The sequence below is a fragment of the Dermochelys coriacea genome, chromosome 6 (assembly GCF_009764565.3).
Source record: "Dermochelys coriacea isolate rDerCor1 chromosome 6, rDerCor1.pri.v4, whole genome shotgun sequence".
Lineage (NCBI taxonomy): Eukaryota > Metazoa > Chordata > Testudines > Dermochelyidae > Dermochelys > Dermochelys coriacea.
Window position 1 is genome coordinate 80,961,466 of NC_050073.1, and position 16,038 is coordinate 80,977,503.

Below are 16,038 nucleotides of genomic sequence, written 5' to 3' on the forward strand. Positions count from 1 at the left end.
GAGAGAGACTCTTTGAGCATATGCTTAAGTGCTTTGCTGAATTAGGGCTGAACCTTTTAAAAATATTTCTTTTATTGATTTTTTTTCAGAAACATTCAAATCCAAACAAAACCAATCCAGTGCCATAAACAAGATTTTTAAATTGATAAAACAATCATTATTGACTCCAGGACAGAGGAATGGAAACGCATACTGTTTTAAAAACAAAATACAGAATAGGGCTAATATGTGACCCTCAAATCAGTACAAGTTACAAATGTAATTTGAGTATTAATCATCTTGCTACTAAGAAGCATGCAATACCTATTTCTTTGTGTTCACTGTAAGATTTAATTAAACTCCTAATTCAAGCATGCAGTTTTGTATCAGAGCAGATCTTTATTTTCATAACTGTGGCAAGGTCTTTGCATATGTAACATCAGTAATTTGTGCCAAGTAAAGTTAAGGAGGACAGCGTAGTTAGCCGCTGATTTGGTGACATCTCTAGCATTCACAATGCTTAACATTTACCTGCTTTATGGGGACATTTTGATGTCCAGTAGAATTTATTTCAGATTTTGGTTTTGAATCATCATAGTGACAAAACCGCTCGCATTAATTAGCTTCTAATAATTATTTTGCCTGGCATCATTACATTTCTTTGTTTAATAATCTTATAAGAATGCAAAGAAAAGCCCCTCTCTCACACACACAGAGAGCGGGGACGGAGGCAGGGAGGGAGGAGAAGAAATGGGGCTTAGGGCTCTGCCAAATTGCTTGAGGGAACAGAGTCAGAGATGGTTTGGCGACAAAATGTCGTGGCCGTGAATCATTTAGACAGAAGGATGTAGTCTGCTTTGCATGACCTGCCTTCATCTTTTCTCTTCCTGCATTGTTTCTCTGTCTAACAGAAAGGATGAGCTACTTCTGGCCTACTCCCTTCCACATTTATTTAAAAGTCACATAGCAATGTTATGTGTAAACCAAAACCATTTCCAAGGTATCAAACAACAACATATCCTGTAGTAACAGAAAGAAAAGGAGTACTTGGAAAAAGTTTTTCCACTGAATGCATCCGCTCAAGTGAGCTGTAGCTCATGAAAGCTTATGCTCTAATAAATTTGTTAGTCTCTAAGGTGCCACAAGTACTCCTTTTCTTTTTGCGAATACAGACTAACACGGCTGCTACTCTGAAACCTGTAGTAACAGAGCAATTATTCACCCTCAGACCAGCTAAGGCAGAGCAATTATTCACCCTCAGACCAGCTAAGGCATGCGTTTGCAATGAGCCATCCACCACCTAGAGCGCACCTACTGAAAGCGGTTTCAATACTTTTCTAAACACAAGGCTCCTCTTTTAATCCATTAAAACCTTTTCACTGAGGCTTAGAAAGAGTCTTGTCTTGTTAATGACTCGCTAACATTGCTGTTTTAGTCTTGCACTTGATCACAGAAGGATTATGGTGATGCTAAATACAAGCCAGGTCTGTGACACTCACTCTTGTTGGTATACACACACCCCTCTCCAGGAATCTAAAGCTGGTAACTTACTTGCAGAGGTTCCCTTGCTACTTGGAAACTTTACTGAATTTCTTATTCTCACAGGCTGCCTACTGTAACGTTAGTGTCACAGCAGACCAGGCAGCATTCAACTGGCAATTTGCCACTGCCTATTATGGTGTGGGGTAGGGAAACTCAATCAAGTCAAAAGCATGCGCATATACTTTAAAAAAAATGGTGTCTACTGTCTGTTGTTCAGAAGACCCCTATTAAAATGTGTAACAAATCAGTGCATACCAATTACGTCCTTATCTGCTTAGCAAACACTGACTTAATATAATCACCACTGTATTCATGTTTGGGTTTTGTGGTGTTCTCCTTCCTCCCTCCTACCCCGCACCCATTTTGAAGGGGAATTTATTTCACAGCAAAGCGCGGAATGACTATGGCTAGAATTTGTCGGTATGCTCGGGCATTACGAAGACTCCCCACAAAGGCCCTCTCTTGATGGGTAAAAAGTCTTTTCTTCAATTGTGTTAACTCAATCAAGTTAGCTTAACACGATTGAGAAGTGAGGTTGCAGGCTAGCATGTTTGAAGCCATGTTCAGCTGGCCATCTTGTGTTCTAAGGGGGAATGTAGGCTACAGCACAGCCAGCTAACACAGCCTCAAGTAATAACTGGCATCCTAACAGAGCTTTTCAGTCATGTTAGCTAGCTCAGTAAAGTTAACACAACTGGAAAAAGGAAAAAAAAAAAAAAGGTGATAATTTTTGCCCATCAGGACTTCTCCATTGCTCTGCCAGAGCCCTGACCTGCAACACCTCTGCTCTGGCTGCTCAGCAGAGGGATGTCTACGCTACAGAACCTATACTTGCACAAAGAAAAGGAGGACTTGTGGCACCTTAGAGACTAACAAATGTATTTGAGCATAAGCTTTCATGAGCTACAGCCATCCGATGAAGTGAGCTGTAGCTCACGAAAGCTTATGCTCAAATACATTTGTTAGTCTCCAAGGTGCCACAAGTCCTCCTTTTCTTTTTGCGAATACAGACTAACACGGCTGCTACTCTGAAACCTATACTTGCATAGTCATGTTTGCCAGCATAGCCCCCCCCCGAGAGCAGACTAAGCCTACATTGACAGGAGTTTTTCCTGTCAGCGTAAGAACACCAGCTTCCTGAAAAGGACATTAGTTAGCTATGTTGACAGAAGCACTCTTTCATCAGTACAGCTACGCCTACTCTGGGGGTTTTGTCAGAATAGCTATGTTGGTCAGGGGGATTTTTTTTCATACCTCTGATTGACACAGTTATAGCAACATATTTTTTTAAGTGTAGACCAAGCCAGAGACTGGTAATCATGTCTGATTATACCAGGATAAGGGCTCAATCCTGCAACTGGATTCATGAGAGTAACCTTGAGCATCAATGGGGTTCTGAACAGGCACACGGGTCCACCCAGGGGGAACGGATTGCAAGATCAGGGCCTTAACCTCTGCCAGAATTTAGGACCAAATCCCCATCATTATTTTCACTTGTGGATGATGTAAAATTTGAACCCTTATGACCAGTTGTGATAAAGTCATGCATAAACCCTCTATACCAGCAAACCACCACGTATATGAATTTGGAAGGGGGTGAAAAGGGGAAAAGGACATTTACTAAAGGAGTTGATTCCACAAGGTAATAAAGACACCAAAGTAAATTGTTAACTTAATTAGGCACAAGGAATTCCATATGCCTTGCAATATATGTGCTGTCCTACTTCAGTGTAATGAACATCCATGCATTTTCATTTCATTGCAGCTGAATGCTAAGGAGATTCATATGAGAGAGTTATTAAACATACTGCATACAAATATTAACAGTAAGGGGAAATTATCTTATATCATGGAGAAATGCACAGGTGTGGAATGGTGTGGGGTCAGGAAAGTCCACAAGGTGATTCTTGCAGTTTCCAGAAAATTGTGGATGTATCTGGGGATGCAGAAGAGGTGGGACATGCTGCCATGCAATCCCACAGAGCCTGTAAATCCACAGGAAGGATTACTCTCACTTCTGTAACAGTTCAGGCCCACAGCTCTACTGCTCTGGTTCCACAGGAGCTATGCTGCCAGTTAGCAAGCTATATGCATCTTCATAAAAAGCAATTCTTTCATGGAGTTTCAGGCATGAATACTTTGGGTTTGTTTATGGTGGGGATTTTTCCCTGGTGTAGTTACATCCCAGCATAGCAATATCAGTGCAGGCCTCCACTGCACCACTATATAGGGCGGCTTGTACTGATGCAACTAATCCTAGTTTGAAACATGGCAATGGAAAAATTAGAAAGTGGCCCAGTGGCCCATGACTGGATTTCAGAAGTCTCACCATCTGCTATCAATGAAAAGTGACTAATAATACGGCTTTTCAAAAACTGTTGAATCCCAGGCTACAATGGGATAAAATAAACTAATTCTTAAATTGTATTTCCTCTGGCCCTGATTCTGCAAGGAGTCTATACAAGAAAAAGACCCCAAAATCGGGACATCTGGTCACCCTAGCTGCATAGTCGCAGCTCCAGCACTGGGAGAGAGCTCTCCCAGCACTGTAAAAAACACCCCACCTCCGCAAGGGGAATAGCTATCAGCGCTGGGAGCTCCTAGTGCTCTAGCACTGTCTACACTATGATTTTACAGCACTGAAACTTCCATTGCTCAGGGGGGTGTAGACAAGCCCAAAGATCCATGGTTTAGATGCCTAAATGCAGATTTAAAGGGCATTCAAAGAGACTAGAAGTTGTAAAGTTACTCAAATGCATAACTGTCTGTAGGATCAGACCCTCTCTCTGTAACATCAAAGTCCTGCTGGGTGGAGCAGGAATCCGAGGGCTTGGCTACACTTACATTTTATAGTGCTCTAACTTGCTGGCTCAGGGGTGTGAAAAATCACCCCCCCCCCCCCCGAGCACAGCAAGTCAGAGCCCTTTAAAGCAGAAGTATAAACAGGATCCCAGAACTCTGAGTTATTCCCCTCGTGGAGGTGGACTACGAGGAGCGCTGGGGGAGCTCTCTCCCAGCGCTTGCGTGCGACCACACGTGCACTTCAAAGCGCTGCTGCGGGAGCGCTCCCATGACGGCGCTTTGAAGTTTCCAGTGCAACCATGCCCTGAGATACTGTTTGCGTACTCATTTCAATGAAGAAGTGTTTTAAAAAAAGTCACTGAGCAGAATGAGTCAGAACAAAATTAAGAGTAGATATAAACGTTGGTATATTGTTTTAATGCTTGATTGTCAAGAAAAATATCCCCATTCCTGTGTATAATTAACCTGGCTAACTAATCTTGCTTGACAAACATAGATATAAAAATCAGTTCTGACAGTGATCCAAGGCAACTGCTCTAGGATCTCTGCCAAAGCTGAATTCCTCAGTCTGATATCATAAAATGACTTGTCTGTTGTATTTACAGTTCAAATGGCTCTGGACTCTGTTGAACACTGGGCATTCTGGCACTCATCCAGAAGAACAGATTTGAACCTGACCATTATGCCAAAACACGTGCATTTGATTAGAAAAAAAGAAAAATTATGCATCGCTCTTCTGGATGGCAGTATTCATCAGACTTTCCATTGTAAGCTGTAAGCTAATTGTAAGGCATGCTGCTGCGCAATTATCATAAAAATCCTTTGTAATATATAACAAATGATTATATTTCTACATCCTGTGTTCCTCTGCAATTTGATCATCACTGTTACACTGCTCCTTAGGTTTGTACCCAGAACCAGAATCTAAGGGGTTTCACTTTGGATTTTAATGTTAAACAAGAAAATTGCTGGGAGGTTTGTTTTTTAATATATTAAAACACACACAAAAATTATATTTCCTCCCCCAGAATTACAAGACTATTGATGGAAATCCTCAACCTGGGCTTCTGAAGATTCATGAATTCCTTAAATCCCTGTGATGAGCGCGGGGGGGGGGGGGAAGGGGGAGAGTTGAGCAGGCATCTCAGCAAGGAATCATTACATTGGAGGCCATGTTTCAGAAGCCACCTTAGGACTCTCGGGCCTCTGCCAGGTGGGGAGCTCTGAACGCGATCCTCCCAGATTTGCGACCAGCACCTACTAGCTGTGGCCACACCACCCAATCTTGAAGAGTAAATAAATACTTTCTCATCTTTCCATCTAGGGCAAAGTCAGCATGGGCTCACGTAGGGTGGTGCTAGAGAGGAGGAAGGTGCCTACTTGGACTGACTGAAGTTTTTTTTAGTCAGTACCTTGAATGATGACATGGATGGAGAGGGTTGGAAGGAGAGACTACTCAGACACACAGACAAAAATGTTAGCGATTCTCTCCTCTCTGCTATATACTTTCCAGTGACTGTCACGCTATATAAAGAATATGAACCAATTCTTAGAAGAGCTCAGCCCTTATTAAGACACCTAAATGAACCACCCAGATTTTCAAAAGATGTTTCCGTGCACTTATTTATCCAGGGTCCTGTCTGGAGGTGTTGGGTTCTGAGCTCTCTGTATAAAACAATGTCATTGCGTTTCTTAAATACAATTGAGTTCTTGTGATTATTACTGGTTGCAAAATTTCCTCTACTCAGTGGAACTCACTTGCCTCTGAGTTCAGGCCTCCAGAGACAGTCACAGCCTCCAACATTCACACGAAGTAGTGGTGGAGTCTCTGATAAAATGCTTCCCAGTGGGATATGAAAACTTCCACCATAATTGCATGGGTGGAAGGTGCCCACAACCCCAGCTCTGTTGGGGTGTATGCAATCTTCTGGCAGAGTGTCAGAAACTGACCTACAAGGGGTCCTGGCCAGATCAGCCAGGTGATGGCCTGATTCAGTGCCTTCCTTGGAGAGTCATTGTTGGTGGGACTCTGATGGGGCCACAGCTGTACTTTAAAGCTGCCATTTCCTGGCAAAATCAGAGGGCAAGGGTGGAATCACCACATGCTCTTCACCAACAGATGACCCACCCCTCTCAAAGAGCATAGCTGCCTTTGCAGCTTAGGGAATGCAGGTTGCATCTCTCTACACTAGCACTGGTTGGCAAATGGAGCTCGGGAGTACACATAAAGGAATGTTCAAACAGCACACCTGCTCATTGTGAAAGGATACGCCAAACAGATCTATTGCTTTACAGTTTTAAAATGCTCCCTGTACAAAACAGAAACAAAAAAGCAACGGTAGTAATATATCTTTCCATCCATAGATCTCAGTGGCCTTCACAAAATAAAGCAAATCTCTCTATTCCCATTTTAAAGATATGGAAATGGAGGCACAAGTGACACATCTTAGGCTATGAAGACTACATTGGCATAGCAATGTCATTCTAGCTATGCTGGTGTAACCTCAGAAAAAAGATACAGTCTAGTCTATACCAATGGAAGAGGTTTTTCCCCTCAGAGTAGGGGAGCACACCTTCCTGAACTATGGCTGCTACACTGACCAATACATTCTTCCATCAGCAACCCCCAGTGTAGATGCAGTTATAAGTCAGTATAGCTACGTCGGTCAGGGTTGTGGATATTTCACACCCCTGCCTCACAGAGGTATGTCGACCTAACTTTTAGGCATAGACCAGGCTTAAGGTAAGTGAATTTAGAGCCTGTAAAATGTGCAAGACTGACAGATTTATCCAGTGAACAAACAGCAAAGGGAGGAGCAATATACCTGGCTGTGGAATTTTCCAGTGGAAAATTTTTCTCTTGGAAATTGCCAATTCAATGGAATAGGAAGGTGTCACAGGAATGCATTGAATCCATGAAAGCTTTTGATGGAAAGCAGGCAGGGATCAGCCTTCCCAGGCTCCCCAACACTCGGTTGGTTGCGAGGGTGATTGGGTTCCCAGGCTCCACAGCTCCCAGCTTCTCAGCAGCTCAGCTGGCAGGATGCTTGGGCTCTCAGGGCTTCTTTGCTCCCTGGCTTCTCAGGAGCCTGATAAGCTCAGACTGGTAAATTTTCAAAAGTTGGTTTTGGTTCTTCCAAATGGGATTTTTTGAAAACATCCCTCCTGCAGAAAATTTTGCATCTCCAACTTCTCATTCCAATGGATTTTTTTTCAGAAACAAAAATTTTTCCATGGGACAAAAATTCCAGTTCCTGCTCAGTACTACATAGCAATATAATTTCCCCCAGGGCTTGAACTGCGGGGTGCATGACCGGATAGTGCACCAACACCTCTTCTCACCAGCAATCTTGTGCTCCAGATTCTCAGCTTTAGTTAGTTAGTTAAAACTACGGCCATGTCTGGACTACAGTGGGATAGCTTTGGGGCCATCACTATACTAGCATAACCCCAAAGCGTAGATGCAGACTACGGCAATTGAATGGGGTTTTCCATTGCTGTAGGAACTCCACCTCCCTGAACAACAGTAGTTAGATCAATGGAAGCATCTTCCATTGGCATTGCTGCGTCGACACCCAAGAGTCACAGCTATGTTGATCTAAGTTTTAAGTGTAGACCAGGCCCTACAAGTATGTCTACACTATGCAGACTACACCAGAATAGCTGTATCAGCATAGCCCTCTAGTGTAGACACAGCCTACACTGAGAGCTTATATTCACTGGCAATGTTAAAGCGCTGCCGCGGCTCTCCCAGCACTCTAAAAAAACCACCTCCACGAGGGGCGTAGCTACCAGCACTGGGGCACTGTCTACACTGGCGCTTTACAGCGCTAAAACTTGCTGCGCTCGGGGGGGTGTTTTTTCACCTCTGTAAATGGCTGTAAAGTGCCAGTGTAGACAAGCCCTCAAAGAACGAGTTGTTCCAAGCGTAATTCATGTTTAATTGAATATGCTATAACTTTACCAAAGTCTGAGTAGATTTCTAAATAATTATCAGTCTTGTGATACTTGTATTCATTTCCACAATCAGAATACTTATCACATAGCTAAAGTTTTACATTTTTGGGGGGGGGGGGGGAGGAAAAAAAAAACACACACAAAAACACAACACAAATTGTTCTGGATTGTTAAACACCTTCTGTGACCCTCCCTTCCTCCCCTCCCATCCCCTGCCCCATGATCTACCCCCCTCCCACAAAATGCCAGTTTTCCTAAAAGAGTAATTATAACAACAACATGTCAAACTGAAAAATACTGAGACTGTTGATTTAAAAAAAAAAACAAAAAAAAAAACGAAATCAACAACCAAAAAAACCCTACACACATGTCTAGGCTACTGAAGGTTTTCGAGTATCCAAAAACTCAAAGCATCTTTTAATAAAGGATGCAATATAGTCAAAACATATCTAGATTTAAAATAATTAAAATTCTTGTCTGAGTTCACCAAATCTCACAAGACAAAGCCAGATGGGCCTGATTTTGGATGGGAGGCTTCCAAGAAACAGATATGTAGTGCAGGAAGCTGTGATAGTTATTATGGTAATTCAAAAGGGGAAAAAAATCTTTCCCTCTGAATCAACAACTCTGTATAGTGCAAGCAGGCACTGTCTTACTGAAGCTGCCATCTTTCAGTGGAGATGTGGAACAATGGCTACCTATGATCCTCAAAAATTCCTCAAAAATTCCACAGCACCTTTTTTTTTTGAGACTAGGGATGCTAGCTTGCGTGTTCTTGTTAATTTCCTATTGAAATTCTCCCGGCATTTAAAATCAGATACCACATTCCTCCCTTTCAGTCTTGAACTGTTATGTAGTTTTTCTATGCACAGTTTAAAGTGTGCCACCTTCTATCCAAAAATGTTCATGGTTGAAGAGATTTATGTATACATATATGTTGGCATCTGTTTGTAAAGTGGTTGAGTTCTCTGGAGGATACTATATGAAAGTCATTTATTACTCCTTATCCATAAAGAGGAATAACTACTATGATTCACAAACATTGAGGGCTGTCGGAACACCACAGATTGGTTATAAAAAAAAAAATTCCACTACTCAAGGTGAGTCCCAGAAGAACTTGCCCTGACCCTACGAGTTGCATCTAGTGTGGGCGTGTGTGTGCAATTCGGTAAAAATTATAGTGATCCCCCTTCGTGTTTGGCTCTAGCTTTAGCACAAACTCCCCTTTCTTCCCCCCTAGTGGCCAAATAATGCAGTGCCTCACTTTCAGCATTAGTGAGGCGAGCAGCGTCCTAAGTTGCAGGCAATAGGCAAGGAAGTTTTCAACAATTAATAACTTTGTCCATTGTAATTCTATACAGGATCACTCTGCCATAGTGAAACAGACTGAAGAGAAACCAAGTTAGCCCTCTCTAAAGGAACTAATGTTCAAACTGTACTGGGAATGGGGACTTGAAATGTTTATGCCTTCCTTTTCACAGAACTATACCTCCTTGCTCTTAACACTAAAGCACTAGATCTTTCTTTTCATGCTTCACACCTATAATGGCGATACTAATGGTTCAATCAATCACACTATCCCCTCTTCAGTTATGAAACAGTTGGTACGTGACCACTGAATTGAAACTAGTTGGAGTGAAACATTTCATCCATCAGATAGTATTAAACAGCCAAATAAATCAAACATACATTTGAACAGCCGACGTGCACAAGTTAAAGGTAGATCACCTCGTCCCCGCCTTCAGATAGGGAAAGCTATCTATCTCAAAACCCCTCTGAAAGCTAGGGACAAAAAGGGATGGGATAAAAAGAGCCCATATTAGAGTACTCTAGTCTGTTGTGATCAATTAGTCAGTGTTTAGGTGCACTTTTGCCATCCCTTCCAGATGTGTTTAGCACTATAAAAAAAGCACTGGTGGACAGGGTTGTAAGCAAACAAAGCTTTTTCTTTGGGTCAAATACCAGAAAACATTTATGCTAGGACCCAGGCTCTGATCTTCCCTCACTAAAAAATTAAATGATTGCTATGTAAATTTGTTTATTTACTCAGTTGTAGCCTCTACTAGTACACATATGCATAAATTAGAGATTAAATGTATTACGTTTTATAATAACGAGCCGCCAAGCGCCTGCCTAGCAATGAACATTAATACTACAGTGACCAAGCAGACTCTCTTAGAAGTAAGAGGAGAGTGATCTGACAAGATAGTTAATGTATGTCGTGTACTTACAAACTTTCTTGTTTAACATACATATTCATTCCTCCCCTTTACAATTGACAGGAACTGTTTATAAACAACTTACTGTACTTTCAGATCTGGCAGCTAATGCACACACTGTCCTCCAAAGGAAAAATCTACAGTGTGGCTTAAATTGGGGAGTAGGAAGAAAAATCTGGGAGCAGTAATATCTACAGTTCCAGAGTTTAGAAGTGTAAGGTGCTATTGCCGGGGGTTTATAACTCAGTGGTAAAACTAGAACACGCAAATACATTTAGGAACAACCACAAAGCCAGTGTCTATTACAAATCCAAGTAGCGATTGAACCACTCTCTTACCTTGGACCTTTCCTTGACATAGTACTTGCCCAGTCTACTTCCACAATACATCACCAGCCTGTCTATCAACGACAAGAGAAAGTTGATGGCCTCACATCCTTCCTCAGTGCCTCCGATCCACTTTATCTGGTCTCCTCTCAAATGTCTTTTGGAGATGCCATTGCTGTGGCCGGCTAGTTGACCATCCTGCAGCTCCCCGTTATAGTGCATCTGTTTCACTCGCTCCAACAGACAGTCCCCTACCACCTCGCCCAGGAAATTGTCCAAGTAGCAGAAGCCGATATCATGCAAACAGGGCACAATATAGTCGAGGGCTATTTTCTCTAGATCTAATCTCATTATAGGTCCCAGAGGCATCTTGATTAGGTCTTCCCGCCCCCCAGAGTTAAGTCAAATATGCACCAAACCAGTGCTTAGTACAGCTGGAGATGAACAAATCGCGCTAGTAACTTGAGTCAACCAGCATGTACAACTTTTTAATGTAGGAAGCAAACGAGTTCAAGGTTAGTAACGAAGACAGCGTGGGAAAGTTTAGCTGCAGCAACGTCTCTCCTCAGTGGAGATTTCCAGTTCCACCCAGCCTTTAGGTTACCAGACTAAATAATTAAATGCACTGTGAATGCACTTACTAGAACTGACTCCCCCTCCTCCCGCCTACCAGCCGCACCTTTGCCGACAGATAAGTGCTTAACCAGAAGGCTGCTGATCCTGGAGTTCTTTTTTATCTGGTTGTATGTGATCCACGTGTGTGAACTCCCCCTTAGCGGCTGTAATCACTCCCCCTTTTTTGGAGCTGACGAGTCCTGCAAAGTGCAAACTCCTTTCGATTTATTTACCAAAGCAGCAGATGGCCCCTTTCTGATTAATATGTCTGCTACGTGCAGAATGTGTTCTTACTCAGCAGCGATCAGCACGTGGGTGGAGCCCCGTCCCCTCTCCAACCCGCTTCAGCACTTACCTAGCCAATCAGTGGGTCGAGTGGGCGTGGCCTCCGTCCGAACCCCCCACCGAGTTCAGCCTTTCAAAGGCTCCACAGTTGGAATGGAAGGCTAGGGGCGGGGGGATTTCCACGAGTCTAAAGGAGGTGTAGCTTGTGGTTTAGCAGGCTCCACCCACCCATCCCGGGGGCGTGGTCTACGCCATTGAGGAATTCTCCCTCAACATGTACGCAGCTACTACAGTCACATACTACAAGGCAATGTAAACAAATGGTGCTGAAAGATTAAGTGCTAATCTAACTGCTCGTGGCAATTATCTTAACCCAATAATACGGGCTGGGGCAAGAGTTTGCCAGGGTCTATAATCTTTTTCCGGGGGGGGGGGGGGAAGAGACGCCCCGCAACCCACACACCTTTACACACAAACTACCAGGAGGTGATTTAAAATTAGTTTAAAAACAAAGGTTTCAGAGTAGCAGCCGTGTTAGTCTGTATTCGCAAAAAGAAAAGGAGGACTTGTGGCACCTTAGAGACTACCAAATTTATTAGAGCATAAGCTTTCGCATCCGATGAAGTGAGCTGTAGCTCACGAAAGCTTATGCTCTAATAAATTTGGTAGTCTCTAAGGTGCCACAAGTCCTCCCTTTCTTTTTTAAAAACAAACTTGCCCCAAATCTTATTCATCTGGAGACAGACTCCCCCATTCCCGAATCAGTTTTTAAAAGTATCTCCTTGTGATAAACGCTCTTATACGGTTCAATGAGACGTTTAAAACTAAAGATCTCATTCATTTTTTGCTTTAAACTGGCCGTCATTTAAATTGTCCCCTGAAAGAATAGCAATGCCAGTTTCAACATCAGAACAGCCTGGTACAATTTTCGGGGGGGGGGGGGGGTTGGAAAATTTAATGGAAGTTTAAAAAAAGTTTGTTTAAGAACCTCGTCTATACTTTCCCCAATTATTTACTGAAAAGGCTTTTATGGTTTATTTTGTATTGTGGCATGAAGTGCATGGGATTCTGTCAGTTTCTGGAAGTAACACTGCATGTGATAAATTCAATCTGATACGTAGAGCTTCGATTTTCACTTTTAAGAAACAACTCAGCAATCTTGCAGCTACTGTAACCACTGCATTGTAAGATTTTCACATTCCCCTCCAGTTATCAAATATGATACCATGCTACTTGTAAAGTATTTAATCTCTACTCGTTTATAAAATGTATTCTAATGAAAAGTAATTAGTTTATGAGACGGTACAAATAAAGACTTGTTTAACAAAGTCCACTAACACTCAGCGTGCCTAGGATTTGCTAAAAATCTTAATGTAAGATGCTGTGTGCATTTAACGCAGACTAGAAACGGGGGGGGTAGGGGGGTACCTTAAAACAAGTCATTGTCACTGCAGTTACTAACCTTATGTCTTCCTCTAATTTTGTAATTCCCAAGTTTCCCATCAGCGTACATGATGAGTTTATCCATCCTGGACAGAAGGTAGCCTATATTTTCACATCCTTGTTCATTGCCCTCCACCCACAATATCTCGTCCCCGCGAATAGCCTTAGTGCTGCCTGATTTCTGACTTGCCAGCTCTCCATCCTGGAATTTGTCACTCAGGTGCAGAGCTTTGACTTCTTGCAAGACTTTGTCTCCAGTTTTGTGTCCCAGGAAATTGTCTACTATGCACAAGCCGTAGGAGTTCATGCAGGGCACGATGTACTGTACCACTAGTCTCTGGCCACTTCGGTGTTCCTTAGGAGGAGCCCTCTTACGAGGGGTTAGATTCAGAGCGCGCGCTCTGGCACTGGACTCCCCTGCTTTCACTGGGCAAGTGCCTCCTCCTCCTGGGCATCTCGACGGGTCAACTTGCTGCGCCTCACTCCTGCCCTGGGCTGTCTCGCTGCTCTCGGGGTCATCTGCATCGATCAAAATCGTTTTCATGCTGGCTACCGATTCGCAACTGCTCTTGCCTCCTGGCGGCCCGGCTCCCCAGCTCGTTGCCATTTGCAGTGCGGTCCCCCGTCCCCGTGCATTGCTCACATGCTGCTGCGAGCCCTTGAGCCGGGCGAGGGAATGGGAAGTGCCATGTTCCACCAACAGGATGCTACAGAGGACAAGCCGCCGGGCGGGAGCGTGCACACGTACCGGCGGGAGCGCGCAGGCTCACCCGCCCCCTCCTCCTCCCAGCAGTACCGCCGCCTCCATCCCTGGGGGACCGTGGCTGGGAACAGGCCAGTTCCAGCGAAGCGCACGAAGGCCGAACGTGCAGAACGCAGCAGCCCCCGCCTGCAAGGTGCCTTTCCTCCCCGCTGAAAGACACCAGTGATTGCCCAGGGGACAAGCTGGGTGCGGTTCATTTTTGGCCCTAAACTCCCAAATTAGACCATCAAAAACGCGGGCGGGCGGGCGGGCGGGACCTCAATGCAGCTGTAAGTAGGAGGGCTGCACAAACCTGGATCCAGTTACAGGAGCTTGCTGGGTCCCAGCAAAAAGTTGGCCATAAAGCCCCAAAGTTGAGTACCTTAGAAAAGTCTAGCCTCTCCTGCACCAAAAAATGCTAGAGTCTGGCACAGGACTGCTGCAAATCTACACTTGGCTCCAGAGGGATCCTGCCAATTGTTGGCACCACTGCCCAAATAGATAATAACTGTAGCTGCCCCAGGTGCCACCAAGAATATCCTGCTCCCATGCAGGCTGGAACATGACAGGTGCAAAACCCCAGATTCAACACCTAGATCCAGTTAGATCCTGGTAATTCTTGCCTCAGAATCCCTAAATTCCTCTTTCACTTAAAAGAATCTGAGGCGAGCTGGTCCAACAGGAGTGGAAGAACCTGGATCATCCCAGTTTATAATCTACATAGAGGAAAAAATGCAGCAGCTCCTCTACATCAAAAATCCTAGACCTTGTTGCAAAATGGTGCAGCAGCACAACAAAAATATGTATCCAACATCTGGATTCGGCTAGGTCCAATTAGTTTTTATCTGAAACCCAAGAATTCTATCAGCTATACAGAAAAGTGCATCTGCTAAAATTCCACTGCAAAAATCCAGACCCCAAAGCATGCTGCATTCTATCTTAATTATTTTACAGGTAGCATTTGCAACAACAAATGCCATAGTTTAGGTTGCACACACATTTCCATTACAGCTAAGCTATAGGACCAAATGGTCCCTGATAATAGCACGTGTGCATGGAGGATGTAAATTTTCACCTGCCATTCAGGCCCTGTGCAAGGAATAATCCTAGCACCCCAAGAGATGCAAATTGCCCCAAAGGGGAATGGAGAGAAACTGGGACCATGGCCCTATTATCCATCTGCACCAGCCCACACAACAAGCCCAGCCCATTGAGGAGCAAGATGTACCAACCCAAGGAACAATGTAGCATGTGTTTATTGCCCTGCAGAATGGGGAGCACCCAATGAAATTTTGCTTCCTGAAGCACTTTGCCTCACCAAGCACTTGCTGGAGATGCTTCACACAACCCCCTACCATGGCAAAATGCCACAGTATAGCCAATAATTATGTTACAAATGTAACAAAGTAAAGGTGTGTGAAGCTAGGCTTATTTATAAATGTCATCTCAATATCTGGATGTACAAAAAGCCTTATTCATAATTGTTGTGACATCTTGTAAATAGAAAACTTGTCTTTCAATGATATATGAACTGCCCCTCTGCCATCCTACATCTTCATTTTTGAAAGATTCTATTTAATTCTCAATTAGAAGCCCTGAGGATATTATAAGCTTATTGCTTACATTTACATTTGCAGTAGTTTCTCTGTAATACATGCAGTAAAGTGTGTGTTGATAGCATGGTATTAATGGCTCTTGTTTGGGATGACTTGCATAACTCATTAGTACCAGTAAAGCCTTTATACTACATTATACATACCATTGTGTAGTTTTTAATGCCACATGTTTTACGGATGCACTATCTTAAGATACCTTTCAGAGTGGTAGTCGTGTTAGTCTGTATCAGCAAAAAAACTGAGGAGTACTTGTGGCACCTTAGAGACTAACAAATTGATTTGGGCATAAGCTTTCGTGGGCTAAAACCCACTTCATCTGAGGCATGCAGTGGAAAATACAGTAGGAAGATATATATACGCAGAGAACATGAAAAAATGGTGTTGCCATACCAACTGTAATGAGACCAATTAATTAAGGTGGGCTATAATAAGCAAGAGAAAAAAAACCTTTTGTAGTGATCATCAGGATGGCCCATTTCAAACAGTTGACAAGAAGGTGTGAGTAACAGTAG

At 43.4% G+C, this 16,038-nt stretch overlaps 1 protein-coding gene across 4 annotated transcripts in view; it reads right to left on the minus strand.

Moving 5' to 3' along the window:
- The window catches only part of EGLN3 (egl-9 family hypoxia inducible factor 3), a 39,040-nt gene extending 25,017 nt beyond the window's left edge, over positions 1–14,023 (minus strand). Inside the window, exon 1 of one of the 4 annotated variants that reach the window (XM_038407008.1) lies at positions 10,838–11,757. In XM_038407008.1, coding sequence (XP_038262936.1) covers positions 10,838–11,194 — 357 coding nt within the window. In that variant the 5' untranslated portion in view covers positions 11,195–11,757. Of the gene's footprint in view, positions 1–10,837; positions 11,758–13,187 lie in introns of those variants that run through there. The other 3 variants (XM_038407007.2, XM_038407006.2, XM_038407009.2) reach the window with 3 other exon arrangements.
- Between the last annotated feature and the right edge of the window lie 2,015 nt (positions 14,024–16,038).